This window comes from Rousettus aegyptiacus, unplaced genomic scaffold (assembly GCF_014176215.1).
Source record: "Rousettus aegyptiacus isolate mRouAeg1 unplaced genomic scaffold, mRouAeg1.p scaffold_m13_p_2, whole genome shotgun sequence".
NCBI lineage: Eukaryota > Metazoa > Chordata > Mammalia > Chiroptera > Pteropodidae > Rousettus > Rousettus aegyptiacus.
The window spans coordinates 47,517,697-47,545,417 of NW_023416295.1; the positions used below are offsets into that span (position 1 = coordinate 47,517,697).

General features: G+C 34.7%; 3 protein-coding genes across 10 annotated transcripts in view; 1 reads left to right on the top strand and 2 right to left on the bottom strand.

Moving 5' to 3' along the window:
* Window positions 1-1,420, bottom strand: part of METAP1D (methionyl aminopeptidase type 1D, mitochondrial) — a 67,744-nt gene extending 66,324 nt beyond the window's left edge. Inside the window, exon 1 of one of the 2 annotated variants that reach the window (XM_016123861.2) lies at window positions 994-1,420. In XM_016123861.2, coding sequence (XP_015979347.2) covers window positions 994-1,342 — 349 coding nt within the window. In that variant the 5' untranslated portion in view covers window positions 1,343-1,420. The remainder of the gene's footprint in view (window positions 1-993) is intronic. The other variant, XM_036237496.1, reaches the window with a different exon arrangement.
* SLC25A12 (solute carrier family 25 member 12) overlaps window positions 1,229-27,721 on the top strand; it is a 144,719-nt gene continuing 118,226 nt past the window's right edge. Inside the window, exon 1 of the mRNA XM_016123858.2 lies at window positions 1,229-1,329. Within this exon, the coding sequence (XP_015979344.2) occupies window positions 1,312-1,329 (18 nt within the window). The 5' untranslated portion in view covers window positions 1,229-1,311. The remainder of the gene's footprint in view (window positions 1,330-27,721) is intronic.
* The window catches only part of HAT1 (histone acetyltransferase 1), a 45,291-nt gene continuing 28,525 nt past the window's right edge, over window positions 10,956-27,721 (bottom strand). For 6 of the 7 annotated variants that reach the window (XM_016123862.2, XM_016123864.2, XM_016123865.2 and 3 more), the window contains 6 exons: window positions 27,434-27,555; window positions 26,830-26,934; window positions 26,402-26,508; window positions 22,169-22,320; window positions 19,582-19,698; window positions 11,651-13,934 (listed from right to left, as the gene is read on the bottom strand). In XM_016123862.2, the coding sequence (XP_015979348.1) occupies window positions 13,767-13,934; window positions 19,582-19,698; window positions 22,169-22,320; window positions 26,402-26,508; window positions 26,830-26,934; window positions 27,434-27,555 (771 nt within the window). In that variant the 3' untranslated portion in view covers window positions 11,651-13,766. Of the gene's footprint in view, window positions 13,935-19,581; window positions 19,699-22,168; window positions 22,321-26,401; window positions 26,509-26,829; window positions 26,935-27,433; window positions 27,556-27,721 lie in introns of all 7 variants that reach the window. The other variant, XM_036237494.1, reaches the window with a different exon arrangement.

Here is a 27,721-nt window from a genome sequence, read left to right on the forward strand (position 1 = left end):
GTAAATCTGACACACAATTCAAATTACATTTCTATGAAGAGACCATGCCACTCAGTGCAGAGGAATGAGCATTTAAAAAAAAAATCAAATTCAAGTTCACATGCCCATTTTGCCCCTTACAATCTGTGTGAACTTAGTCATATTATTTAACCTTTCTGCCTTACTTTTCTCCCCCGCGTACATGGAATAATGTCTAACTCATTTGGGTTTTTTAAGGTAGCTAGCATAGGTAAGGTCCTTAACACAGTATCAAGTATTTAGAAGGCACTTAATAAATGGTGGCTATTGACTATGAAAATAATATTTACCTCACAGGACTGTTTTTCCTACATGCCTGACACCTAAGTAGTCAAACTATGTTAGTTCCCCTTTCCCCATCCTTGAAACAACTTCCTAGTTCTTTCCAACAAAGATTCAGAAACTAGTTCAAATCCAACAAATATTTTCTTAAGTCAGCTGCAAAAGCATTTATACATTTACTAAAATCTCACCATGCACACGAAGATAACACTTACTGAGAACTACCCAGACATAACTTCTCTTCTTAACCTTAAATCACTGGAAGAAAACTGTCACATTTTTCAAGTTCCCCAAAAGACGTGTTGTATCATTACAACAAACACAAATTGCCTTCTCTATGGCAACGGGGTGTGCAGGCGCATTTCAGGTTACCACAGTTTTGTCGCTCCGCGGTCAGAATAAATAAGTTTGCAATGCTAATTATACAATTGAGGTAGGGGAAGAAAACTTCAGAGAACGTCCCAAACATCTCAAAGAGTGCCTGCGTATAGATGCCATGCAGTAAACAAATGTGTTGTTTCTTCCTGCGGCGTGTCAATGTGTCATCGTGTGCGAGTGAGCGTGTCCGGAGTATCTGAAGGTACATTCATGTGCACCGAGATGCCTGAGCGCGAACGTGTATCCTTTTGAACCCTAATGCACAGCTAGTAGGCAACGGTAAGAACCCCACGGTGCTGTCATCCACGTGCTTACCTCCGCGGACGAGCAGGTGGATGCCGCTGGGCGCCGCCATGTTGGCGAAGGTCACGTGACCGCGAGTCCTCGCTCGCCGCCCCGCCCCTCTCTCCGGAGCTGTCCAGTCGCAGCCTTGCCGAAGACTGGAGGCACTGAGACCGCCCGAGGGGATCGCGCGTGCGCGCAGGGGGCTGACTGCGGGAGCTCCGGCGGCGAAACGATTCTGTCCCCGGGGCTGGCGAGGGAACCCGCGGCCCGCTGAGCCGGCTCCGGCCGCGAGAGGCGGGCTCCAGCCGCGGTTCGCGCGTTCGCTCTGAGCCCCGGCGCCCAGGTGGGATGGAAGAAGCCAGTCAGGTAAGCGTGGCATCCGATATTTGTAGCATCAACCTTTTGGTGCATGGAAACGTGAAGTCGGGAGGAAAAAATAAAGCACAATCTAGCGTTCAACATAGCACTTTGGATCGTTTGCCTTTTTTTTTTTTTTTTTTTGTAAATTATTTCCCTAGATTCAGTTGAAAGGTAAAATTTGGTTCAAAGTCACCAGCTGCCCCTTGGTTATTCCAGAATCCACATTACTCAGCAGAGATTCCAGGCAAGACAGGATTTATATGCAGCTGCAAAATCTATGCTGGATACCCCAGTGGGTATTTTCAGGGGACTTATTCCCCAAGGACACCTCCTGCTCAGCGGTATTAACTGGAGTCGTAATCCTAAATTTGACTTTTAAGAATGAGATGATAACGCCTGCCAATTGTGCTGCCAAAAGATGTAGCCTACAGAAGGCCAATTCTGAGTCAAGTAAGAGAGCTGATGTATCCCTAGTGATGACGATGCCCATTTGTACCAGATTCACTTTTCCTCTTATCTGCATTCTGGGGCAGATTTCATCCTATCATGGAACCAGGTATTATTCATCTTGGTAGGCTTATGCCCAGCAAAGAACCTGATAATTCAAGGAAAGTCTGGTGAAGGAATTGAACTCTCCATGGAACCAGTCAAACCAGGAATGTAACAGATTCCCGGACTTTAAATGAAGTGAAGATTGATAAGGATTCTTGGTGAATGTGTATGATGTTTCTTAATTTTTAAGAATTCAGTTTAATTACACACTCAGCGAAAAATCCAGACAGTTCAGAAAAGAGTAAATGAAAAAGTGCAAGTCCCCTTCCTCACTCTGTCTACGCCCCACAGTCCCACTCTCTAGTTAACCACTGTGTGCATCATCCTTTTACAGGCAAATGTGTGTAAATATTCTAAATGGAATCATATACTGTTACAACTTTTTTCACTCATCATAAGCATCAAATCTCAGAACACTTAGCTCAGGCTCATTCTTCATAATGACTGCGTAGTCCTGATGTTTTTACTTTTAAAGAGTGAATTTTGGAAGTTCATTAGAGGACACATGCTATACTTCTCAGAGACCCAGTTTTGGATGCTTTTGGGTCACCTTGAAAGATAAAGAGAAATAATGTTTTCCACTGATGTAAACAAGACAGATGAGGCTGAGAATGAAAAGTATTCCTACATTTTATTTCAAGCCCTACCTATTTAAAACTCAGATCAGTTCCAAGGAGAAGGTATTTGAAAAAGGTAAATCTGTCCTCTGTATAGCTGAAACCAACAATCTGAATGGAGCAAGGGAGCCTGAGAGTTAGCGGGGCACAGAGTCTCAGGAAGTGTGCAGGGGAAAACACACACACACACACACACACACACACGCACCTAGAAATCCCTAGCAAAAGGTCAGAAGGCATTAAGCCCAATTTTGAACACATCTGAAATAGAATACATGTTCACATGATTCAAGTCAGCCAACCTGTGGAAAACAAGTGCACAGTTTATTCACCTGCAACTAGAAGGATAAGGAAAAGGAAACACAATGAGGACTCAGGTAGCACCACCTTCGTGGAATCCCCAAGAAGTTCAGCATGAATGTGGATATCTAAGATGAGCAAGAAGTGAAGCAGATGGGAACTTGCACAGGTGATAGTCATCCACTGATCCTTGATTTGGCTGTTTTCATACTATGTCCTTCTGACATTAGAAGGATTAAAAGCTGCCAGCATGTGTCCTCCAAAATCAATTTATGAGATATATGTATATTGACCAATAGGATAAAGAGCTAGACCACTGATATCTGAGATCCCTTGCAGTTCTAATATTCTGTGACCCTGGGCACACAAGGCATTATGCTTTCATTTAGATGAGTAACCACTGCGGATTCACTTCTCTACTCCATTTCTGCCCATCTTCCTACCTGTGAAATGAAGTTTAATTATATTGTGGCACCTCACTGATTTGAACTTCCGCCATTATTCAGAATTTGTACTCGAGATTCTTGAATAAAAAATTGAATAATTTTTCAAAACTAGGTTTCAGAAAATAAAGTATAACCTCTTAATATCTTCAGTTTCTGTGTCCGAATATTCTTCAGTAGTAAAATATTTTTATTAATTGAGATTAATTATCGTTTTATAGGCCTTTTACTTTCATTTTTAAAAGATCATGTGTTAGTAGCATCTTTTAAAATCTTTTTTATAAAAGAAATCAGAAATAAATTCTCATATTCATATTTTTGAAGTTAGTTTTTCCTTCCTCCTTCTACTTAATGATATTTTATTGTAGACTTATATTTTATAACTTTTTCACGTTGTATATAGTTTGTGATATTTAAATTATCTCGGTTTCTATAATGTATATATTGCATTTGTAATTCACATTCACATTTTGAAAATGCTCTAGGGGATAATGTGACTTGAAATTCTTTAAAAATAAATTTTGTTTTGTAATACATCATTCTGTTACTTGTTTCAAAGTTTAGATTTTAAAATACTCATTAGGATTACCTATAATGCAAGATACTTAAAAACAGGCTATAGAATAAAGACTAAGATGTTTACATATCTGTAGAAGAAAATTGTTATATATGAACACGTTGTAAAACTAACTGAAATAATGTGGTATTTTCTACTGGACGCAGAGCAAGTTCTATGGCCTGTTAAGTAAGCTGGTGCTCTGGGACCTGCACAACTTTTGTGGGGCTGTCATCTTGCCTTCATTCAGTCTTCCTGACGTTGCTTATCAGTTTTGCCCTCTTAATCAGAAAATGTAGTCTTTTGATTTGATTTCAGGATCGTTTCTTATCATTTTACTTTATAATTTGAAAAGAATATTTTCAATCCTGCCCACTAATTTGTCTAACCTTAGTATGAGGGAGTACTTTTATTTATTTACATTTTTAAGTTAAATGAATGTTCTTTCCAGGAACTGGGAGTCCTGCATAAACATAGTCTGTACATAAAATAGGAATCTGTCTCAATAGCCGATTGGACCAGACCCCTGTAAATGAGTAAAGGGTCCAGCTTCAAATGATTACGCATTCAGGCAGAAAGTTTCTAGGGCACTCTTTTAGCCAACTTGCTGGCAGAATGTCACTTCCTATACCAATCATTTGAGACAATAATGGATATGTTACTGGGTAATCTAAGGGTACCCTTAGTGAAAATGAGTAAATGCTTCATATTTTTTGAGGGAACATGATGCCATACACAAGGCAGTTATAAGAAATCAAGAGGATTTCTCCTTGCTACTTGTTCCCTGTTTTCTTGATCGATAGCAGTGCCAAGAGGGAGCTGGGGGACAGGGGAGAGGGGCTTTAGTTGTATATGACCCTCCTGCCCCTCACATTTTTGATTTATCTAATGACATTTTCTCAGTCATATAATTTCTATGCAAATGAAACTTTAAGCCCCACCCCCTTCTAACAAGATTGCCCATCCTATGTTGAAATTCTGAAGATTTCAGGGACCTACAGCCATCTATAGGGCTAATTCAAATGGGCTCAGCAAATAACATGCTGCACCCTCCTGAGCAGTCTGTCAGGGTAAGCAGAGTAGAATAGGACCAGACAGAGCTGACATAGCCGTAGGGTAAGACCAAAAAGTATTGTCCTACGGGAGTTATTGCTCTCAAGTCCAGTCTGGCCAGTATTCTTTTCAAGCTAGTTCAACCCTTTGGCTTGAAGATACTATGGAAGATGGTAATCAGAAATCATGTAGCATAACAGCCTACTCATTCATTGAAGGAGTAGTTGCTCACCTGGAATGATTGGCAGGGGCCAAGGGAGAGAAGATCTGAGAAGCCTATAGGGAAGAGGATGTGGATGGTCCCAGACCTCACTCACTGATGCATCTGAGTTTTTTGATAAAACTGCTCTGAGGGTAGTTGTGTTAAAGCAGAAGCATGCATTTGCCCCATGAAATTCAAATAAAGATATGTACCATTTAGCAATCCCTGGGAAAGTAGCACTTGTTTATACCCTTCTGGAGAATGAAGAAGTCCATTCAGAGTAAGGAAGAAAGGTAAAAAGTTTCCAAGAGAATTTAGTGATCAATCAGTCAATCAATATAGACTTAAGTGCCTATGCTAGACTCAAAGGAGATATGATATTATTTTTGCTCTTAAGAAACTAATTGGAAATCTGAGACTAACATGCTCACAAGATTGTCCACAAAGGAAGACCAAATACCGCCCCATAGTGCCAGGAGTGAGGGGTCACAGGTTCTGGCTATCCCTAGCTGCCAAGAAGTGAGAAAAATGCTAAACTCTAATTATATAAATTCCCAGAAGATTGCACCTGTTATTCTCCGTCATTCCTTGCAAAGATGATGGTGAAAGGGAAATATGCTTCCTGTAGCACCTCTAATCCACATTTGTAAAAGAAAAAGGAAAATGCTGTCAATTTCCTTGTTGAAATTTTTAAGAAGCGTTTTGGTTTTTCTTTTCTGTTTATACATATATGTAATATGCACTATTTAAAAACCTTTTTAAAATACTGAAATGTATAATAGAGAAAGTAGAAGTCCCCCCAGAAAACCTCTCTCCAGGTAACCACTGTTAGTGAGTTGATGTACATTTATCCAGTTTTTTTTCTACAATATACCGTTTGCTAGACTTTCTAAGGGGAGGTATCTATTTTTATCATGCACAGACACATAGCTATATACAATAAAAGACAACAGACTAGGCAAACCACATGCAAAAGGACAGGAATGAATAATATTACCTATGTCTTTATGGCAGTCTACTGTGCAATCTCTCTTCCTTTTGTCTTCACTTTGCACTTGTTTCTCTTCTTTCATTGTTTCAACTCTTTTGTAATATTACTTATTTTACTGTTTTTTTTTCTTTCTTTCCTGAAGTGATGGTACATTCCTAGATACCTTCTCGTACTTTTCTATCTTTGCTTATTCTTTTGCTGGATTTCTGTTTCTGTGTTTGCTGTTTAATTCTTAGTGCATTTGAGTAAAAATACATAGTTCTTTAGGATTGTGTGAATTCGACCATTAATGTCAAAAGGTTAAAATATTTGTGATTTTGCTGTAGCCTACCTTTAAGCATGAAACAATACTCTTTGGTCAGTTAACAGTTATGCAAAATACACTGCAGTAAGACTCTCAAAGTAATTATGAAATAACAAGGGATTTAATAATAGAAAAAAACTAGCAGTATGTCCCTTTCTTCCCTCCCACTCTCCACCTCCAGTCCCCAGACTGGCTGACAAACTAAGCGGTAGTACATTTCTTAACTTCTGCTCGCCTCTCACTCAACAAATTCTGTATTCAAGATTGACACCGTTGAAACAAACAAGAGGGCAGATGCTGCCTCCACCTCTCTTCCCATTGAGCTGAGCTACTCTGTGCTCACCCCATCCACTTTAGCCCAGAGAATAACCTGTCTGGAGACCATTCTCCTCATCTGAAGCACATACAAACATCACTGCAGTTTCTTTTGCTTGATAAAGGATAAAGGAAGAAAAGCGGCAGCTGCTCTAGGAACAGACAGCAAACAAGCCTCACTGGGGTGGCCCTACAGCCTTCACAAAGGGGATTCTGAGAGCCAGGCAAACAAACTGTACAGCCCAAGACTTCCGCACAGGTTCACCTGCCAAAATTATTAATCAAAAATCTAAAGAACTGTCCAGGTGAACTGAGAGTCTAACCAAAGCACATTTTCCAACTGGCTTTTATTAAGTTGGAAGAGAGAGTATACAGTTGAAGAACTGGAAAGGGCTCCAAAGATCACCTAATCCAACTCTAACTCTACCCCTTCCGATTTTAAGATAAAGATAGGTCCAGAAAAGTAGAGAGAAGATTCATCCCTTTTCCAGCCTGTGTACATTATAACACTGTAGGTTTCAAAAAATATTTTTTTACGAGACATTTATAAGGCACTCCTTGTAGCATCTTATACAACATAGCTCTTCAAATATTCATGAAATAGCGTTACACTTTTTTTTGCATTACAATTCTCCACAGTATTAATGGAAAGCCCCCAAATTATAACATGAAAATTCTAAACTTCGGTTTTTCACATAGTGTCTGTTGATTCAAAGAACCAAGATGACAAAAGTAGAGACAATTTGTTTTTGATAGCCAAAACTTGCATGGTTGACTGACCATAATTCTTTGAGAATCAGTCTCCAAAGAAAAGGACTGAGTATCGCTTTTATTTATTTATTTGTTTGTTTGTTTATAAGAAAGCTCTTCACTTTGTTTTTTTTGTGTGTGTGTGAGTTCTGCTTTGTGGAAGTCAGGCTGAACACAGTCTCGCTGTTTAATAGTGCCACTTGTCTGCTTCAGGTAAACTTATTTGAAAATTTTCCTTGGTTTACAATTGTATTTCACTTGACAATTATATGGAGCTTCTGTTGCTGTACAATATAATATTAAACAAAATTTTATTTAAAAGTAAGTTTTTTAAAACATGCAATTACAATAAGGTTTATAATGAAAAGCGAGTCTCCTATCCCACCTTTTCCTAGTCTGACTCCATACTCAACCACTTTGAACTGTTTCTGTTCTTAGTGCTCACAGCCATGCCAACTGTAGTTTATTATATCTGGACTCTGACTTTCTTGTACACTTTTTCTTTCTGGAATTAATAATTTTCTATTGTAATTTGGACCAATTACTTTCTTAGACATGCAATTCAGTTGCTATCTCAGATTTCTTTTTGTTGGAATCAGATCAGTTTTATTATTTCTTGGACTCCACATTGTACATGCACTTCGATTTTGCCTTCATGCTGCTTAAATAGATCTACAAGTAACTTTATCAGAAAGTGTTGAAGTAAGCCTTCTGGTTTCTTAGACCTTCAAAACCACCTTTATTTTATTCTTACACTTGACTGATAGTTTGGATACAGGATTCTGGATTCAAAATAATTTTCAATCAGAACTTTAAAGATATTGTTCCATTGTCTTTTAGCATGAAGTATGGCTGACAAAAAGTCTAATCGTATTTAAATTCCTTTCCTTTCCCAGGTTACCATGTTTTCCTCTCTGAAAGCATTTAGGATCTTTATTTTATGCTCAGTGTTTTGTAATTTAATAATTTAGCCCATGTGTGGATCTTTTTAGGTAAGTGGTATAATGGTTAAGAACCCATGTGACTTATACTACCTAGGCTAAAATCCTAGCTCTGCCACTTTACTGTGTGACCTTGGGTGAAATAATCTCACTTGAGGCTAATATCTCAGAAGGTTTTCATGAGAACCGAGATGACTGATGTTAAGTACTCAATAAATGTTAGTGGTGATGATTTAACCTTGCTCAACCTTCAGTGAGCCCTTCTAATTTGAAGATTCATTTCTTCAACTCTGAGGACTTATCCTCTCATTCTTTGATAACGTCCTTCTATTTACTTTTTCTCTCTGAAATGAAAATAAGCTGGTTATCAGATTTCCCACATTGATTTATCTTTTCTATCATATTTTCTTTTTGATGTTCTGGGAAATTTCTTGAACTTTATACCCCAAGTTTCTGTTGCTTGAATTAGAACACTCATTTTAAATTTCTAAGAGTTCTTTCTTATTCACTGATTATTCCTTTTTCATAGTATTGTTTTTGTTTCATATATATTTGCAATATCTTCTTTCTCAATTTTTATCTTGAAAACTTAAAAACATGCAGAAAGGATGAGAGAGTCATACCCTGAACACCTACATATACTTTTCACCTAGATTCAATAATTAAAGTTTTTTCCACATTATCTTTGTTTATACACATAGATATGTCTATGTTTATGTATGTATATATATCTCACCCAAACATACTTTTTTTCTGGACTTTTTGAATGTAATTTTCAGATGTCATGATTCTGATCCTAAATACTTCAGCATGTGACTCCTAGGAATAAAGACATTCTCTTACACAATCACAATACTATTATCGCAGCTATGAAAATTAACCAAATTCCGTCATCTAAAATAGTCATTCAAATTTCTGTATTGTCTCAAATATGTCCAAAACCTACTAAAATGTAACATGCCCATGCATTTTCATTCAGCAGTTCCATCACTATCTTGCGTACGTACTCCCACATGTGCAAAATGAGTATACACAAGAATATTCACTGCAGCACTGCTTGTAAGAGTAGAAGATAGGAAACAACTTAAATGCCTATTAATATAGGATTGAGCTAAACAGTGAAATCAAACTATGGAATGTCAAACAGCTGTTTAGAATGAAGGTGTTTAGAACTGAAGTATTCTAATATGTATTAATAAAGGCATGAGTTAAATATAACTGGAAGATTCTGAGTAATGCATATGGTATATCATCACTTGTATTAAAAAATTATGTTTACAAACTGATAATTAACTGAAGGGGGAAAAAAACTGGTAGAATTGCCTCTGGAGAAGTGAACTGGGTGACTGGGTGGAAGGGAAGGCAGCTTGCTTCTCATCAAATACTCTTACTCATTTTGAATTTTGTATTATGTCCACTTTACGTAATAAAAAATAGTGTTGACAATGGAAGAGTATTCAAACTCCTGTAGCAGTGGTTCTCAACCAAGGTTATTCTGCCTCCCAGAGGACATGTGCAACGTCTGGAGACATGTTTGGTTGTTACAACTAGAAGTGGAGGTAGTGCTACTGGCATCTAGCCAGGGTGCTGTTAACCAGCCCACAATATACAGGTCCGTCCCATACAACAAAGAATGATCTGGCCCAAAATGTCAGTATTGCTGAGTTTGAGACACCCTGCTGTGGAGCAGTTCTTTTGGATAAGGTTTGAGAAGAGCTAAGCAAGACTCGAGGAATAAACAAAAAGAAAGCCATGTGCATAGGGCTAAGCCTATGCATAGATTTTATTCCAGATTGGTACAGCATCAAGCTTCTGTAACCTTAGTTCATGTTAATAATTTTAATATAATCACTGTAAGAATTAAGTCAGACTAAAGTCTGATTTCTTGGCCTTTAATCTATAGGTATACAATTGACTTCTGAAAAACATGGGATTGAACTGCACAGGTCCACTGATATGTGGATTTTAAAAAATCTGCACTTAAGTGGACCCACGCAGTTCCAAGGTCAATTGTATTTTACCTGTGGTTGGAATCTGCATATGCAGAAGGCAGACTTAAGTTATACACAGATTTTTGACTACAGGTGGTCGGTACCCCTAACACCTGCGTCAAGGGTCAGTTGTATTTGCACATGTATACACAGCACATGCACAGCATTGTTTATAATGAAAAATATCGGAAACCACCTAAATAATAGAAGACTGGGAGCATAACTTGTGGTATATCCATACAATGGAATAGTGTGCAACCATTAAATAAGATAGCTCCAGCAATCTCCAAGATATTAAGTTTAAAAAGCAAGTTAGGGAACAACATATGTGGGGTGTTACCATATGTATATAAAATGTATAAAAGACATATACATATATGCTCATTTATGCATATCTCTGAAAGATATGTAAGATAGAAACTGGTTGTTTCTGGAGGATTGGGGTGAGGAACTTTTCACTGTATGCCCTTTTGCATTTTTGTACTATGTGTATACTTATTATAAATGTAAAGACAGTTCTGCCCAAATGAGTAAATTAAATGCTGTATAATTCTAGTACAGCACATAATACAAAGAGAATCAAATGTATATATTAAAGATTTAAAGGAATACGGAAATGCAGAAAGGTTATATTTATTTAAAAGTAGAAAATGTTGAGAGGAAATGAGGAACTTCAAGCTATACTTCAAGTGAGGCACCATTAACTTCAGTCATTACAATCCAACATCCTTTCTCTAATACCTGCTCCTCTAAAACTATAAAGACAATGCAGATAGGGTATTTCTCTGGTGATTAGGGCAAATGTCATGCAAGTGAGGTATTTTCTAGATGGTAATTAAAAATAAGCCCCTCTTATGAAGAGCCTAGTGGCTGACATGCTTCAGACTTGGTTGGCCTACTTGATGGAAGATGAGATGAAGATGAAGTTGAAATGAAGTCGTCAGAAGCCTAGGGTATGTAGTCCAGGCTTTACCACTAATTCATGGGTGTGGCCTTAAGCAAGTGAACCTCTGGATCTGTTGTCCACTTCTAAAATGACAGTGTAGATTTCCAAAAGACAAATTTTAAAAAATCAAATAGATAATTCTTATCAGAGAAAATTTTCACAAAAACATGAATAGCCTTCCCATTAAGCAAAAGGGATATAAATTTGAGATTTTATATTAAAACATTTAATATCCAATGACTTTGAAATTGTTAAAACCAGTATACACATTCATATTTGTTAGTAATTCTGGAAAAATTCATTTCCCAGGAATTTATCTTAAGGAAATGATTTACAAGAGACAAAAACATATATATGCAAAGACAATTCATTTGAATGTTTATAATAAAAAAAAACTAGATAAATGGTTTAATATGGATGAATCAACATGAAACATTGGACATCTCTGAGAACCATTGTGGAACTAGAAATTTGTTAAAAAACTATGTTCAATGCATATACGAAGATAATATACAATGGCAAAATAATTTCATTTAGAAGGAAGAATTATGGGTACCTTATTTAATCAGTATTTAACCATTAAACTGGCTTTTAAATTTGAATAAAAAGAACTTCAGAATGAATTTAAGGAATGAAATCATTTGATTCTAAAGTCTATGGTTCTAATTATTCTCTGATGTGGTGTTGGAGGCTTTGCTATCAGCTTTTCTCTATTGCAAGAGTTCCCAACCCCCAGCCATGGACCGGTACTAGTCCATGGCTTGTGAGGAACCAAGCTATACAACAGATAAGAGGTGGGCAAGTGAGCAAAACTTCATCTTTACTTGTAGCCACTAGCGCTAGCATCACTATCTTAGCTCCACCTCAGATGATCAGGCATCAGATTGTCATAGGAGCACCAGTCCCTGGTGCCAAAAAGGTTGGGGACCACTGCTCTAGAGGGTGGCTATGTTAGGTTTCATCTCGTCCTATACAGCTATCCTGGTATTTAATTGCCCTAGGCAAGGTACAGAACAATCGGACTTTTACCCTTCTAACTCCAAATTAAAGTATAGCTTTCTAAGTCCCAAAGATTAATGCTAAACCAGATCTTTATATCCATGAACTGAACATAGAACATTGCTTTAAAGAAAAAAAAAAAAAAAGGTAAAGAAATTGGTATCATTGGCTCTAATGGTTTCTACAAAAGTATGTTGAAAGATAATTTGTTCAGATTGTACTGATTTTTTTCTTTACCCCAGAGCTCATCTTTAGATATCAACTGCAAATTTTCAATTAAAAGTTTAAAAAGGAGCTAATTTAGATGGAAAACAAATGGCTTTCATATAGTTTCAGAAAGGATTTTAGCTGAACTAGTTCTATCTGTAACAAATTATATATATACACACAGAAATCAGTAAGTTTTATCCACATATAAGCTTCTGAGAACTTTGACAATATCTTCATTCTGAGATTGTGTAGTGCCACTGTATGCTGCTGGCCGCAGCTATTTTGTGTCCAGAGGGTACCAGTTTGTTATCCCATGTTGGCAGGTTTTACTAATGGAAAGCTGACCTACGGACAAGATAGTGCTCCTCCATTTGGGATTTTGCCTTAAGCATTGAACAAATTAGGTTTTAAAGGTAAAGTTCAACTTACATCTAATTTTTGGTGTCATATACCACCTTCCTTACTGGTACACATTATAAACACCAAGCTTTTGCTTTTAATGATTCCATATCAAATAACTTATTTATACTCTACTACAATAAAGATAAAATAACACTATATTAAGCAATTTATCATAACTTTGATTTTTTTCTTGTTAGACTTTAACTTTCTGGTAACCTTATAGGAAATTACAACATATATATACTTCCATTTTACACAAGGTGTATGTTAATAGTAGTGTATTAAGTTGGATTTTTATAAACTGATTTATTATCTTACACTACTATTGTTCTCTCTTATCCACTCTATCCCTAACAAGTAGTTAATAGTTTGTCTAAAATAAAAGAAATCTATACTAGGAATATTTCCTAGTTAGAAAAATCACATAGGAAAAACAAGATTACCAGGAAGGCCTTAATAGAAATGTTTTAAAGGTCCCAGATGTAATATCTTAGAAGCAAAGTGTGGGAGGAATAATAAAAACTTGAAACCTAAACTTTTTAAACAAGACTGAAAAAGTTTACCATCAATATTTAAGAATCATGTCATCACACATTAACATATCACAACTAAGCATTTATTATATACTGTTTAAGAAGAGAAGAAATTGCAGTGGTATTTCAGAAGCTATATCTTTTTTTTAATGTCATATATGCTCATAGACTCTAAACAGTATTTTAAAATATACAATCTCTCCAAAAGAAAATATTCAACTAAAGATAGATAACTTTTAATGTAAGTAAAATGTTACAAATTTTAAAATTAATCATCAGATTTTTCACAACACAATGTACAGAAATTTGCAAATTTCCTGTACAAAGTAGTACAATCTTTACTCTTGAGCGAGGCGTTCAATAACACGTCGGTAATCTTCCACAAGTTCCTGAAAGCTTTCTTCCAGCTGTTCATGTTGCATGCTTATTTCTATTTGGTTCATTTGGTTTGTCAGTTCTTCTGGCCTGAGACATTTTCTCATTTTAGCAAGATCTCTCTGCTTTTTCTAAGACACGAACACAATTATTGGTTAAACTAAGAAAGCTAATATGTTTCTTTAAATTCTTAAAATTTTAAGTTTCCAGTGTTAAAAATAAGAATAGTAGGAATATGCCAAATTTGTCACATACAGTCTTCTTCTTAAGTAAGTCCAAACATAATGTTAACCGCAAATTACAATTCCTCTAAAAGGAGTTACCAGAAGACCTGGAATTTGTGTCAATTGATGGTAAATATAGATATGTAACTAAAAGCCCCCTCTCCAAAGCATAATAACTCACCAGTATAGACAAATATTTCTTTAATAAGTAAAATACATTAACTGAAGACAGCTATGATTAAGCACTACTATTCTTCATTTTACTATTCAATCATTAGTTATATTAATTTTAATTCCAAGCCAGTGTCTTTCTGCCACTGTTTCATTTCTAAATTCCCTTACTCAGTATTTATTGGCCACATATCAATTTTAACATAAACTGTTGGAAGACTTTCAGGAAGATAAACCAAACACTATCACACTTTAAGAATTTACTGAGTCTCTAATACCCAGATATATATTGTTACAACCTCCCTATTTTACTGAGAAGGAAACCACCATGCTGAGGAGTTTCTAACAGGGAGCTGGTAACAACTTTTAAGCAGGACACTGTGTCAGAACAATACGGTGTCAATAATGCTGAGGATGGGAGTGGAGGACCAAGTTTGTGGCTATTGAAAGAAATCAAGTGAGAGGAGATGAAAACCTAGACCAAGGCAGTAGCAGCAGAGATGGAGGGGACAGGGCAGATTTAGGGAAGAAAACACTGGGTGATGTGGGGCAGAAAAAATGATGAATGACTCCAAGATTCCTGGATGGATGGCAATAATGCAAGATATGAAACACTGCAATAGAGGAAACTTTCTTATATTTTGGATATCTAGATTATATCGATCCTCTTTTATTAGAACATATAATAAAGACTTCAATTTACATAGAGATCAGAAATTGCATATATTAACTCATGTAATCCTAGTAACTCTATAAGATAGGTTACTGTAATTTTCTTCAATTGATACATGAAGGAAAAAAGGGATACAGGAGTTAACTGCCATAGAGGTAGTAAACTGAAAAGCCAAGATTCAAATGCTAATGATCTGGTTGGAAGTCTGTATTCTTAGTCCCTGGATCTAACTGCATTTCAAAAGACAAAAACAATAAAAAAAAAACAATATATTAAATCCATCCTAAAAACTAATACATGTCTCTTAATAGGGAACTTAATAATTTTGGAATATTAGGCAAATGTGTCATGATTACTACTTAAAAAGCTCGAAATTAAGCAATATTTATAATCACACACTTAAAACTAGGTAACAAAAAATTCTGGAGACAAGCCTTTACTAAAAATGAGCTGACACTACAAAAAAATTAGGTTGATCCTAGGTCTAAATTGGTGGAATAAATGAGGTTGCTACTACTATAATCAGAAAGAAAAAAAATTAACTTCATTAATGTACAATGCAGCAATTCTCAACCCTGAATGTGCACACAGGTCACAGGTTTAGGTGGGACCATGTTAAAATGCAGATCCTGATTCAATAGGTCTGGGGTGGGGTGAGATTCTGCATTTCTAACAAGTTCCTAGGTTATGTTAATGTTGTTGATTTACTGACCTCACTTTAAATATTAGTTCTGGAGACTGATGAGAATTCAAATTTATTGCCCCTAAGGTTAGGAAAGACAGTGTATTCCTTACTTTTCAATCATGTGGATGATAAATGCTTTGTTTCTGCTGTACTTGTTATTTTTTTCTGCCAAGAGGCATGACTGCATCATATAGGAACATCTAACTCCTTTTTAAGGAACAGTTCAGGAACTGGAGGGTAATGCATCGAAAAATTATTGTGGTATGTAACAGAAATATGAACTATTTTTCTAAAGTGCTAACCATTCATAACATTTATTAAATAATCTACATTACTTAAAGATGCCTTCAATCCTAATAAATTCTTATACATAATGAGAACTATCATATTAAATTCTTAAACATTTCTAGACTAACGGTTTTGTACCAAATAACCTATAGAATGAATTATGTGCCAGTAACATATTTCTTCAAAATATTATGCTTTTAAATCTCTAAGAGCTTACTTCCCTAAGTTATCTCTCCCCTTACCACCTTCAATTTCTTCACTGTCTTTTTTTTTTTTTCAGATAGATGAGAGAATTAATCTCTTGTAATTTTTATTGGCATAGCAGTAAATCTGTGAATTGAATTTAAGACCTCTAAGTACCTAGGAATAAAAAATACATGTAATTTTTATGGAAAAAATATAAAACTCTGTATAGAAGTTCCTCATGAATATGTAAGGTATGGTTCAATTTTCAAAACAATTTGAGGTATTTACTTTATTAACCTTTGATATTTCTTAAACTTTGTATATTCCACTTTGAATATGTATATTACAAAGTAATCTTTTAAATAATGTGTAAAACAAAACAAAAACTAATTTTGGGAACACTTCTATCCAGCAAAGTGACAGACATTAGTTCTACAAATGAAACACAGAAAAGCAGAAAACTCCTTAAGATTGGAACAGACATTCTATAGGCTTCAATAATTTTCTCCCACTAAAAACAAAAACTTAAGTCCTCCATAGATTAGGGCTGTTGATAATTTTTAATTCAGCAAATTAATTAAATATGGTATTAATGTCAATTTACTTAACACTTGTCTTGAATATGAATTCATTTCCAGAAAAATAATCTTTCTCCTTGCCTAGTTTTTATGGGCTCCAAGAGGGCTTACAAACATAACCTCAAAAATACCAACACCTCTATGAGCTCCTTAATTCCCATCTGTTGAACCAGTCTCTTTTGTGAAGTACAGAGAGATAATGTTCTTCCGTAAAAATTTTAAAATAAAAATGCTGTGGAGGCAGTGAATTCCAAAGACTTCTCAAAAGCCATCTTTAAAAACATGCACTCTATATTGTATTTCTTTCTGCTCAGTTCCTTACTATGGGGGCATTTCCATTTTTATAGAAGCCGACAGTCACACAATTTGTAAACCTAGATCTCAAAACTGAGTTTCTTAATTCCAAACCCAACAGTATTATAATAATGATTCTAAATTTTATGTTTGTAAACCAATTATGAATTAAATATCCTTGTGAAACAATACAAAAAGTTTAATGCTAAAACCAAGCAGATGTGCCAATTTTTTTTAGCCGAATTATTCAAATTTATCTTTTCTTGGATGCATGAAAATTACTTCTGTACTAGAGATGTAGTTTCTTTTTGTGCTTTTAAAAAATGATTCTAGTTAATACATGTTATTTTTATCTCTTTTTGGCACTGACACAAATGAATTATCAATGTTAAGAGAACTTTTAAAGTAAGGAAAAAGTACTTCTAATATCTACCCAAATAATTTTTTAATAGGAGAGTATGTTTAACCTGATATGTAAACTTGATCCCTCAAATAAAGGTAGAACAGAATTGGTGGACTTCGCTATCAATGAATATTTTCATACCTCAGTAATAACTTAGTGAAAATCAAAATTATAATTTCTTCTCATAAAATGTTAAAAATGTAAATTTTACACTCTGAACTTTCCCCATTAGGCATATGTTTTAAAGACCTAAAAAAATTTTAAACCACACTCAATATTTAGCAATTTTACTTTATTCTTAAATACAATTTTGCATTTGAGAATGCTGTGATAACCCAACAAAGTACTGAATATGTTTGGAATGACAAATTGGAGAAAATCATCTGCATTCATTCAACAGGGAAATCTTATCACACCTCCCATGCCTACAGGACATTTAATTCATTTCTAGGTTTTCCCAAAGTTTGTGTGGTAGGTTTCCTATCCCAAGAATTGTGGCAATCAAACCAAAGTCGGGGAGGGAAACCCTCAAGTTTTCTTTGTTTTCTCAACGGGATAGAATATTGGATAACTTATTAAAATGTGCAATACTATAATAATTAGGGCTTGAACAATCTGAAGAATTTGTAATTTGTGTATGAGCTTTACTGCAAGATGGTAATACCCATTTTGGTTAAGAACCTAATGAGTTTAATAACCAGTTTTCAGTTGTCATTCAAATAGGCGAACTTGCTGAACAGGTGAAGATACTTAATATAAAAAATCAAGATCATTCTTTAGAGTAGAAAATACTTGCTTTTATGAACTGCAGAAATTCTCATTATGTGGCATAACTTTGTGTGACTATTTATACTCAGAATTCATCATCTCTCATTTGTTAGTCTGCCTATATAAAATGTCACCAACATCTGAAATGCATAATTAAATTATCTTACTGTACTAAAAAGTTTTAGTATCTTAAATGTTGTCATAACATCTAATTATACTGTTCTATATGCCCAAATTTCATCATAAAGAAAATTTCTAGCTAACAAATGATTACTTAAAGACCAAAACTTTTGGAAAATACCATTTCTACTCATTTTCTGATTTTTCAGAATTGACAAGCATCAAAGAATAAAATGCTACTTTGGACAATTTTGGGGGAGACCATTACAATTTATCATCACTTGTTATATGCAGATTGGGAGTCCATAAAGCAGAAAATCAACCCACTGAACTGAATTGCTTAATGAAATGATACTGAAGAACTACACAAACATTATGTTCAGAATGTGATATATTTCAACAGAATTACAATGACAAATTATAAAATATGTTTGTACTGCAAAGTAACAAGACGCTATAAAGGGAAAGAACTGGGATTCAACAGGGAATAGGATTCAACACAGAATGATGTGACCCAATATACCATCAATGTTCAAAAGACTAGCTCGTAAAGCACGATCAATGACAAATAAAACTTGAATTAATGTAGGAAAATCAGAACTATCTGTACTTTATATATTACTCATTAGTTATTTACTTTTTTCTTAAATACTAAGACATTTTTGGATTTGTCATCATTTATGTTCCCAGATAGTGTTATATGTAGGTTTAATGGTATAGTGTACATAAATGCAGCAACCACATGTCAGGTGCTCAATAATTATTTGTTAATAAATTAACAAATATGCTCCCTAATCAGCTTACTGCCCAGCAACAAGTATCATAGCAAATCTTCACTCAACACAGGTTGGCATGGACAATATCTACCTTAATAATAACCAAATGATGATAAGGCCAAACCTAATCTAGGAGGAAAAGTAAAATATGAGTCAGAGGAAAATATGGAAGATAGAAAAGGGGAGCGGGGCAAGAAGAAAGAATGTTAAAAAAAAGGTAAATAATACTAAGTTGCAAGTTCAGCTATAGTAAAATACAAAGGCAAACAATATATCTGACAAATGGGAAGATAAAAGACTTAGAAAAAACAAGATCATTTGTTAGGAAAGAGTATAGGCATTCAGATTTTTAAAAGTTGCAAACAAATTAAAGAAAAAATAACCGTGGGTAGACTATCCTTGGGATTAGTTTTTAAGTGAATGAAAAAAGATGTATAGCTTACACTGGAAAATCATGACAGTGAGAATTCTTATAACTGAAAGAATATTTTCAGTTTTATAAAAGTAAATTTAGCAAAATGATTTGGACTCTCCCAGACACTGGCATTTGCTAGGCTTTTCTATTTTAAGCAGTGACAAAAATAAAATGTTTAAGACTCTTGAAAGTCCTACCTTATACGGGCTAATTAGTCTTCTTTTAATATCCAGTCTGTAGCTTCTGTATTGTTCAGCATCACTCATGTCAGTTACCAGTAGTCGAAGAATTTCATAAACCCGTCTAGCATGTTGCTAATAAGAAAAACAAAAGAAATATATGAACATTTTCAAATTACAAAATAGTGACACTTTCCTAAAAGAATACAAGAGATACTGAATATCTACCATGGTTCAGAAATTGTGCTAGGTACCAGATGAAAGGCAATAAAAGGTTGTCTCTGCCCTCAAGGAGCTAGCAGTCTAGTAAGTAACACAAATGACTGATAGGTTTAATTTAATGAAATATGCATAGTGTATTATGTTAGCATAACCTAAAAATGGGAGAAATAATAGGGGACTCCTGGGGAAATCCTGAACTGAATCTTAAAGGAAAGAGAGCATACCATTCAAGAAAGGGAGAAAAGTGTGTGCGTGCGTGTGTGTACTTGCATGCATGCATATACATATGTGCAGAAGAGAAGCAGCCTGATATTGCTGGTGCACAAAATGAAAAGCGAGGTGTAGAAGCAGAGTGAGGTTGAAGCAAAAGCACAGAGCCTTACATAATGGGTTAAAGAGCTGGGCTTTTTATCTAGGAGGTGACAGAAATGGGGGAGTGAGCAAAGTGCACAAATTTGAGTTTTTAAGTAAAGCATTCTCTCAGCTACACAGAAAAGGTAGCAAAAAGAAGGGTAGGGAGACCAAATAGAAAGTTTAGCTATTAAATGGCAAAAAATGATGATGGCATGAACTGAGATAGCACAAATAAATACTAAAGGAATAAGAACTCTGGAAATATTAAAGAGAAAAGATTGGCTGTGGAGGAGGGTATGGAATGACACTGAGTTTTCATAGCCTAAGAGAGATTTAGGAGGCAGCAGAACATAGAAGTCTAAAGAAAATTCTAGTCTAAGGGTGAGTAAGCAATATCAGTACAGTATATAAGCAAGAGTTAAAACCATAAGGTTGGTAAAGATCATCCTGGGAAAGCATACACAATGAAAAGAAGGAAGAGGTCAGAACCCTGTAGTACACTGACAGTTAAAGAGTGGACAGAGAAAGACAGCCAAAGAAATATTAGGAGAATCAGGAAGTTTTGGTATCACTAAAGCCAAAGGAGCAGCCCATAGTTTTTGTTTGTGTTGTTTCACTTATATATTTATTGGGGGCGTAGGAAGGGGCCCAGGTATAGGTAGACTCGGAAGATGGTATTTGAACTATATGGAAAGGACACCTGAGCTTAGCCGGAAAAAGGGAGTACTATCTGGCCAGGCAAAGAGGGAGGAATAGGAAAAAGGGGTGGCAAAGGGAGAGGGAACAGCAGCACAGAGGTAAAGGGACATAAAAAAAAAAAAGAAAAATGTAGCATAGCTGAGAAATGGCAAGAGGTGCAGTAAAGCCAGAATATGTAGGAAAGAGTAGATAGCCGAGGTTAAAAAGGTGGGCTCTGGTCATGATTATGGATGGGCTACGGAGCTTTCATTTCTTTATGGAAAAAAAATAGCATGATTTAAAAAATATATTCTCTTTTAAAAGCTAACTAAATAAATTCTCATTAATAAATAAAGGTTTAATATAGTCTGGAGATATCAATCATTTCTAAAATGTATCTTAAAGCCAGGGAGCCACTATAGTGTTTTAATGAAGGGGAAATGCAAAGTTTCAGTTTAAATTATGTTGTTTGCTGAAGGTCAGTGATCAGGAAACTTTTGGTATAGTTTTGGAGTTTGGGGGGAAAATCTGGATAGCAGATTTAGAGGAGCTCTCCCAGGCAGAATAAATAGAAGAAATGAGGGTTTAATAAAGAACTCTGGGAAAGAACTCTATTTGAGGAGTATAAAGAAGAGTAGAAGCCAGTGAAAGTATCTCCAAAAAGATGATCACAGTGATAAGTGGAAAACCAGGAACTGTAGTGCCTTAGAACCCAAAGGTCAATAGTATCAAATGCTAGTGCTTATTATTGGAATACCTTCATTCCACATACTTTCATAATCTTAAATCCAACACATTCAAGGTTTAGATCAAACACGTCTCTCATGAAATACTGATTCACTTGCTTACATAAACTCCCGCCTCTCAGTTCTCATGCTTTTTTCTGTATCTATCTTATTTGCTACTTTAAATTTCAAATAAATATATAGAAGTATACAAAGTGAAAAATTAAGCGTTGTATGCCAACCCTTCTCCCCACCAACAGTGTCTCCAAGGGCATTAACCACTTTACTAGTTTAAACATTTTTTAAAAAAGCAAAAATAAGTCCCTACTATCCATCTTTGTTCTGCTTTTACACTTATTACAGCCATTAAATCAATTATCTTCCAATTCTATTAATGAGGAAATTGAGTCCAAGCAAGTAAACTAAATTGCCCTTAGTCACAGAGCAAGGGGTAAAGCCAGATTTGAACCCAGGCAGTCTGGCTTGAAAGTCTGTGCTCTTAATAATTTCTACCTCCCACACATGTATTCTTAATGTATTTGCAATGTTTTAAGTTATGCACTTAAATAAATAAGTAAATAAAAACTTGAAAATTTAAATGGTTTCCTCCTACAGAATAAAAATACCTTATTTATTTTGAATTTTTGTTGTGCTTCTATTGCCATATCTTCACTGAATCCTTGCATTAACTTTTCCCGGGAAAAACAGGGCAAATCTTGACAAAGTTTCACAAGCACAAAGTCTCTCAATTTCACATAGCTTTTGGATGGATCTTCCGCTAAAGAAATAAAGAAGAATAACATTTCCCTTTCCTAACACAATTTCTTGACCGTTTGCAATCTCAATATACATGCTAAACTAGCAAGGCAAACAATCTTAAAACAATTATATATACAAAAGTTACAATGTGAAAGAATTATTCCTTACAATTCAAAATAATAGTACTATTATCTTTGCCAAATAAAATTATAAGTACAATCCTTTTGCAAAGACATATGTGTTATTTGTGAAATTAAAAGTTTCAAATGTAAACTTTTTGTCACCATATGCATCTTAGTTTTACTTTCAGTTAAACTAGCTATTTAAACAAGATATTCAAATTTGGACAATCAATTCCAAATGCAGTATTTTCTGATAGCTAAGGGTCCCAAAGCTCAATTTATAATCCCCCTACTTTAATACAGTAACCTTTATAGTCTACTATATTTCACATAATTAAAAAAATTTTTTACAAAAGCAAATCTTTTTTAGAGAATATGATTTTAATACTTTCTTCATTTACATCTCAATAGCATAAATCTTCCTTTATGTTTGTCTATGATACCTACAATTAGACTACATAGCAGACAAGGAAAACATTGGAACATGATGGGTAGAAAACATTGCACAATCAGAGAACATGAGTTTAATATGTAGTTCTGTCATTCATAGATGTAGGCCTTTGGGCAAGTCACCTTTCTCTAAGCCTTCATTTTATCAGTAGAGGGCTTGAAACAAAGAATATTAAAGTCTGAGCTAGTTTATGGATCAGAAGACTTAATATCACTACAATATCAATAATCCACAAAGCATTCAATGTAATCCCTATCAAAATCCTAGCTGACTTTTTTGGTTGCAAATATTAACAAGTTCATCCTAAAATTCATATGGGTATGCAAGGAACCATGAATAACCAATACAATCTTTAAAAAAGAATGAAAATTACAAGACTCACATTTCCTGATTTCAAAAAAATACTACAAAGCTACAGTAATCAAGACGATGTGGTACTGCTATAAGGATAGCTATTGTAGGTCAATGCAATTGAACTGAGTTAAAAATAAACCCATACTTTAGGTGAGTTAATTTCTGAGAAGGGTGCCTAGACAATTCAGTGAGGGAAAGAACAGTCTTTTAACCAATGGTACCTGGACAAAGGGATCGCCATAGGTTAAAGAATGAAGTTTGCCCCCATTTCCTCACACCATACACAAAAACTAACTCAAAATGGATCACAGACATAAATTTTAAGAGCTAAAACTACAGAACTCTTAGAAGAAAACAAAGAAATAAATCTCCGTGATTTCTGGTTAGGCAATGGTTTCTTAAATAATAGAACCAAAAGCATAAGCAACAAAATAAAAAATTGATAAACTAGGCTATATAAAAATTTAAAACCTTTGTTCTTCAAGTGATACTATTAAGAAAAGGAAAAGACAACCTACAGAATGGGAGAAAATATTTGTGAGTCATGCATAGGAGAGACTTGTACCTAGACTTTTCATATAAAACTTTTAAAACTCAACAAGAAAAAGACAAGTCAGTTTTAAAAATGGGTAAAGGATCTAAAGAGATATTTCTCAAGAACATATATAAATGGACAATAAGCATATGAAAAGACACTAACATCACTAGCCACAGTTAAATGCAAATCAAAATCACAATGAAATACCATTTAATGTCCACTAGGAGACTATAATAAAAAAGACAACAAGAAGTATTGATGATGGTGAGAAGAAATTGAAACCTTCTACACTACTGATAGAAATTTAAAATAGTATAGACACTTTGGAAAAATAGTGTAGTGGTTCCTCAAAAGGTTAAATACAGTCACAGGTTTTCTACAATTTCTACTCCTAGGTATGTACCCAAGAGATATGGAAACATTTCTACTGCCAAATTCAACTCTCTTCATAATTCTGGAAGAAACAAACTGTTGATTCTATTTATAAAGTCACACAACTGAGATGTAGGCAAGTGTTATTTATCTTAACTGACATCCTCAAAAGGAAGATGGTATATGATATAAAAAATAGTCTTCCAGTATTTTACTTTAAAAGTGCTAAAAAAAGGAAAATATGGGTGGCAATTACACCACACAAACACCTATCTATGCTGTAACAGGCCATCAATGGTTTTAATTATTATTATATCTGGCTCTATGACAAGTAACCAAAAGGATATCTCAATAAAAAGAATACCCTGAATTGCAAAGAGCCATAAAGTTAAGAAAAGTATACAAAATAATGGAGAAACAGGCAACTAAAATAACTAAAGAGCCAAAAATTCCATTAAAAAAAAAAAAAGAAAGAAATGAGTATGAAAATCTACAAGAAATATCTTATTGAGAAGAGCTGATAAGGCATTTTTAGTAATTTATAATGCTGAGAAATGTTAACGATAAAAATAAAAGCTGATGCCCCAGTTTTCAAATTCAGAAGTCCTTTAGCATGTTTAGCCTTTTCCCTTTAGAGACTTCAGTTTGCAATGAATAAAGGCTACCATTATTGATGACTCTTCACTGAGATTCAAGAAATAAAATTCTTTATCTGCTAATTGGTGCTAAGTATCAAGGACTTTATTGGTTGAACAGACACAGAAGAAAGTGGTTAAGAGGCTTCACAGAAACAACCCCTGCTAGCACATTACCCACTAGAGAAGACAAAGACTACTTATGTGAACTCTAAGTCTCCAGATTAAAATTACCAAAAAAACAAAAAAAAAGTCCCTTCATGTAGCACCAAGTCCAAGCTCTATAAGTAAACAGATGCTAAATGATTTTCAGCTTAGCTAAAAGAAATGTTATTTGTATTATGCTTCTATAATTTTACAAGTCACTAAGCTAGTGAAGGTGTTACAAATAATTTATAACTTGATGTAAACTAACTTTAGTAATGACTCTTTCATCTCCCAAACTTCTAAACCATTTCACAGTAGCAGGAAAGTCAGATGGAAAGATAATTCAACTCTATAAACATGGAATTCTCTTTTAAAAACAACATGCTTTTCCTCTAATTTATTAATCTACAGGATCAATTCAAAATGTTTTGGCATGACTTTAATTTTATTTAGCCTGGACAAGCAAAACCACTATATTACATGAAAAAGAAAAAAACTAATCATCTGCCTTCTAGCCTATTTATATTCTTTATTCTCACATCTAGAATATTTTTTGATATCTTTAAGCAAATTGATAATATAAAATTCCAAAATAGTATTTTTTTAAAAAGCTAACATTTTTGTGTGGGTCAAATATTACAGTTTTAAAAACACAGAATAAAACTGAGTACCTAATCTGTATGTAAATATCTGGTATAGTAGTTTTCTTAGAAAAAATAAGGTGACTTTCAGTTTAATTAGCAACTTCATGAGCAATAAATTTGAAACAGTGTTACTCAGGGGAAAGAAAATACTGACAACATAAATGTTCCTTGGGCCAATTTGGTTCTTTGGTAGTTCACACATTTACATACCATCATCTGTAACTTCATCTAATGATGACTACTCTATTTAAAGAGTAGAATCTCTTTCTTTCTTCTAAGCATCCTCATAATACCACTTCTGTGGCTAATTCATACTGAAAAATGTTTTCAAATCAAATAAGCCTACATTTCGCCTTATAAGCTACTGTCATCATAAAGGCACACATTTTAGGAATATAAAACACATGCTTTAAGAAATGTGTTTTCTACTCAGGAACTACTTACCTTGGCTTTTTTTCCTCAGCAGGGTTTAAAATATTCTGCCCCTACATGAAAATTAGAGCATGGTCTCTAAGCAACGCAAGTGTTTACTAAATAAATTGAATAAATCATACCATACTTGCAACATATTCATGTCTGACCAAGAGTTCCCATTATACATTCAAGTCATAATCTCCAATTTGTCCAATTAATAAGCACTTCATATTTAGAGATGCAATCCAATCCCACAAAAACTTATGATTTAAAATGTAGCCTTAAGCCATCTTTAGACAGTTCCAGAAAGATCCCAGAATGATGCTGCTATTTAAAATAGAAGTTACCTCCGACAAAAAACAAAATCAATTAGTAAATATTTTTTCAAAAGGCTCTTTCGGTAACAAATCAAAATTTACATACCTGTAATATCAAGAACAGAAGGAGATGCAATGTAGTATCTATGAACAGTTTCAAGAAGTTGAGCACCATGGCCTTGACCTTGAAATGGAGTCAATATCAGCATCTGACTACAATAAAAAAAATGATTTTAAAATTAAAATACCACAACATGAACAGTTTAAAAATTGCAAATCACTAAAGTGTTATGAACATTTTAAAGTCTGTGACATTTTTTCAATCAACCATCAAGAAATCCCAAAATTATCGAGATGCTCAAAACTGGCTTAATCTTCCTCAGTTTCTATGGAAACAATGAAATAAATCAGTACATAGCCCATGAATAATGGTGATTTTTTAAACAAATCAACACTATTATAACAAGTATTGGAAACTTCAGCAGTTCCTTCTTCTGAAATAAAAGACAAGGCACGTGTTATACTGCCAATTACCTTACACGTGGCCGGGTTTTGTCTGGGTACACATAGTAATTATAGACTGTCATGTAGCCTACGGTCGCAAAGAGCGTAGCTCCATCCTTATTATACTTCTCAAATCTGCAGATAAAACAGAAAGCCAAGCAGGTCAATTACAGTCGCGCTCCCATGCAGTGTCCATTTTCTTTTCCATTCTCCGACTGAATTTTCAGTGTCAGCAAGCTACTCTGTGAGGGCCCAATGGGTACACCTGCTATGTTCTGAATGTACAATTCACTTAATTGGTGTGCAGCAACTTGGATAAATCAGACCTCTTTACATCACTTCAGTGCACTTGCCTATTATAAAGATGAATAGGTTGCAAGTAAAAGAAAACACAGGCAAAGCTCATTTTACTGTTTAAGCCTACATTCAGGGCCCTAACGGACAACAGCATTTAATTCGGCTCTATTCTCAAGGTCTCCCAAAGCATAATGAAGGAAAACTCAAGCCTCATAAACAATAGTTTTCTTTCCTGAAAAAAATATCATTATACTGTCCCAATAATTGGGCTGCCACAATTAAAATGCTGGCTTTGTGGAGGTAATAAGGTCTACTGTTGCTTTAGAACTGTACTTACACTAGAAAGTAGTGCCATCTTTCATCATCCACGTCAATAAAGCTAGCAGTTTCAATAAACCACATCAAAAAGGTCTGAAGCCTTTCATGATATTCTCGAAAGCCTCTACATGTCATGTCAGCCTAGGGAAAAAGCCAGGAAAAGTCAGGTGAAACTCATCACAAAAGTAAGTGAAAGTGCAGAACACAAAACAATCCTGTGGGAAAACGTTTAGAAGTCTCAGATTAAGATGTGTATACACAGATACACATACAAAATGGTTCTTTGTTTTTAATGCTGACAAAAATA